Source organism: Eimeria acervulina, genomic scaffold (assembly GCF_000499425.1).
Source record: "Eimeria acervulina Houghton genomic scaffold, Eah_scaff841, whole genome shotgun sequence".
NCBI classification, from domain to species: Eukaryota; Apicomplexa; class Conoidasida; order Eucoccidiorida; family Eimeriidae; genus Eimeria; species Eimeria acervulina.
Genome location: NW_013549568.1, coordinates 12,758 through 14,980, shown reverse-complemented (window position 1 = coordinate 14,980; position 2,223 = coordinate 12,758). Strand labels below are relative to the sequence as shown.

The window sequence follows — 2,223 nt, the reverse complement described above, 5'->3', positions numbered from 1 at the left end:
TTAATAATACTATAAATAATAAAAAACTATAAAGAGCATATATATATATATATATATATACATATATATACATAGATATATATATATATACATAGATATATATATATATATATGTACGCATGCATATATATATAAATCTATATATAAACATATATATAAATATAAATATAACTATATAAATATATATAAATATATATTATATATTTATTTAATCTTACTTGCTTATCAGACTCGGGAGGAAGAAGCGGCACCCAGTGGATTTTCTTTTTTGTCTTTTTTACATCGCCTTCTAAGTTAAGCTCTGCTTTTATCTTTTTTATCTTTTCGCCTTCTCTAATTATCTCTTTAAATATACAATTACCCCAGTGCATCAGCGTTACCTGCAATATAACAATATTAAACAAACAAATACAGAAAAACAAATATACATATATATATATATATATATATATATATTATGTATATTATATATTATATATATTATATATATACTAATACTCTGAAAGAAACAAATGCTTAAAAACAAATAATAGACGTTTGTTTATCTTCGCTTATGTTTGTTTGTTTATGTCTATTTATGTTTATTTGTTTATGTTTATTTGTATTTGTTTGTTAATTATTTTAATTATAAAAAACAAAGAGCAAATAAAAAACAAACAAGAGAACAAATAAATAATAAATAAATAAATAAAAGCAAAGACAACCCATCGAAACATTCACAGACCATCTCTGGAGTTGCTTTTTAGGGTTTAGGGTTTAGGGTTTAGGGTTTAGGGTTTGTTCTTGCCTCTTCTCCGTCTTCACAGAGCTGAGCATCATCTACCTCAATAATAATTTTATTAAATAAATATAAAGGCACTACACCAATGCTTTCGTTCTTAGGATGTAAACGCCGCTCTTTTGTCTTTATCTCAGCAGACATCCCCACTATCTCCACCTCCACACAGTCAGCTGCACACACAAACCCTAAACCCTAAACCCTAAACCCTAAACCCTAAACCCTAAACCCTAAACCCTAAACCCTTAAGCATCAGCCAGACACTCTAACTAACTCTACCTCCACACAGTCAGCTGCAAACGCAAACCCTAAACCCTAAACCCGAAACCCCAAAAAGAAAACCCTAAACCCTAAACCCTAAACCCTAAACCCTAAACCCTAAACATATATTTTATCACTAGTAACGTGAAAACACGTAATGAAAGTCATACAAAGAAACAAAGTAAAATAAAAAGAATAAGAAGCAAAGCAATAAGAACAACAATAATAATGAGTAAGACTACAAATAAGAGTTAAAACATGACTCCAAAATATAAATAATAACAGATATAATAAACAGCGCAATATAAATAAAAATAACAAATAATAACAAAGTATAATAAAGAAGTGTAATAAAAGTGATAATAATAATAACATGATAACAATAATAATAATAATAATAATAATAATAATAATAATAATAATGATAACATAATAACAAGATAATAACAATAACAACAGCATAATAACAACAACATAATAACAACAATAACAATAACAACAACATAATAACAATAATAACAATAATAACAACACAATAACAATAACAATAACAATAACAACAACAACATGATAATAATAATAATAATAACAATAATAATAACACAATAACAATAAAAGTTTCTTACAAAAGGCAACAGCCATATATCTGGGGACGCGACAATAACAACAATAACAATAATAACAACATAAAAACAATAACAACATAATAATAATAACAATAAAAACAATAACAACAACAACATAATAATAATAACAATAAAAACAATAACAATAATAATAATAATAATAACAATAATAACAATAAGATGACAATAACAATAAAAGTTTCTTACAAAAGGCGACAGCCATATATCTGGGGACGCGGGGGTCGATGGCCTGTTTGTTCAACGCCCACAGTTTGTCCCACTCCATCAAATTGCCGGCCTTCGACGGCCCCTGCTGGACGATGAAGTCCATCAACGCGTCCACCGTCAGACCTCGACGTAACACCCCTATCATCAGCATCCATATAGTATTTACATATATATATATATTTATATTTGTTTATTTATTTATTTGTTTGTTTGTTTATATTTATTTATTTATTTATTTGTTTATTTATATTTGTATGGGTATGTTTCTATATATGCGTGGATCTACATAATATAATGTATATATATATATGTATATATATATATATATAT

At 26.6% G+C, this 2,223-nt stretch overlaps 1 protein-coding gene across 1 annotated transcript in view; it reads right to left on the bottom strand.

Moving 5' to 3' along the window:
- Positions 1-357: 357 nt before the first annotated feature.
- EAH_00050380 (glutamyl-tRNA synthetase, putative) overlaps positions 358-2,223 on the bottom strand; it is a gene marked incomplete at both ends in the record, with an annotated part of 6,673 nt that continues 4,807 nt past the window's right edge. The window contains 3 exons of the mRNA XM_013394276.1: positions 358-380; positions 865-951; positions 1,873-2,031. Coding sequence (XP_013249730.1) covers positions 358-380; positions 865-951; positions 1,873-2,031 — 269 coding nt within the window. The remainder of the gene's footprint in view (positions 381-864; positions 952-1,872; positions 2,032-2,223) is intronic.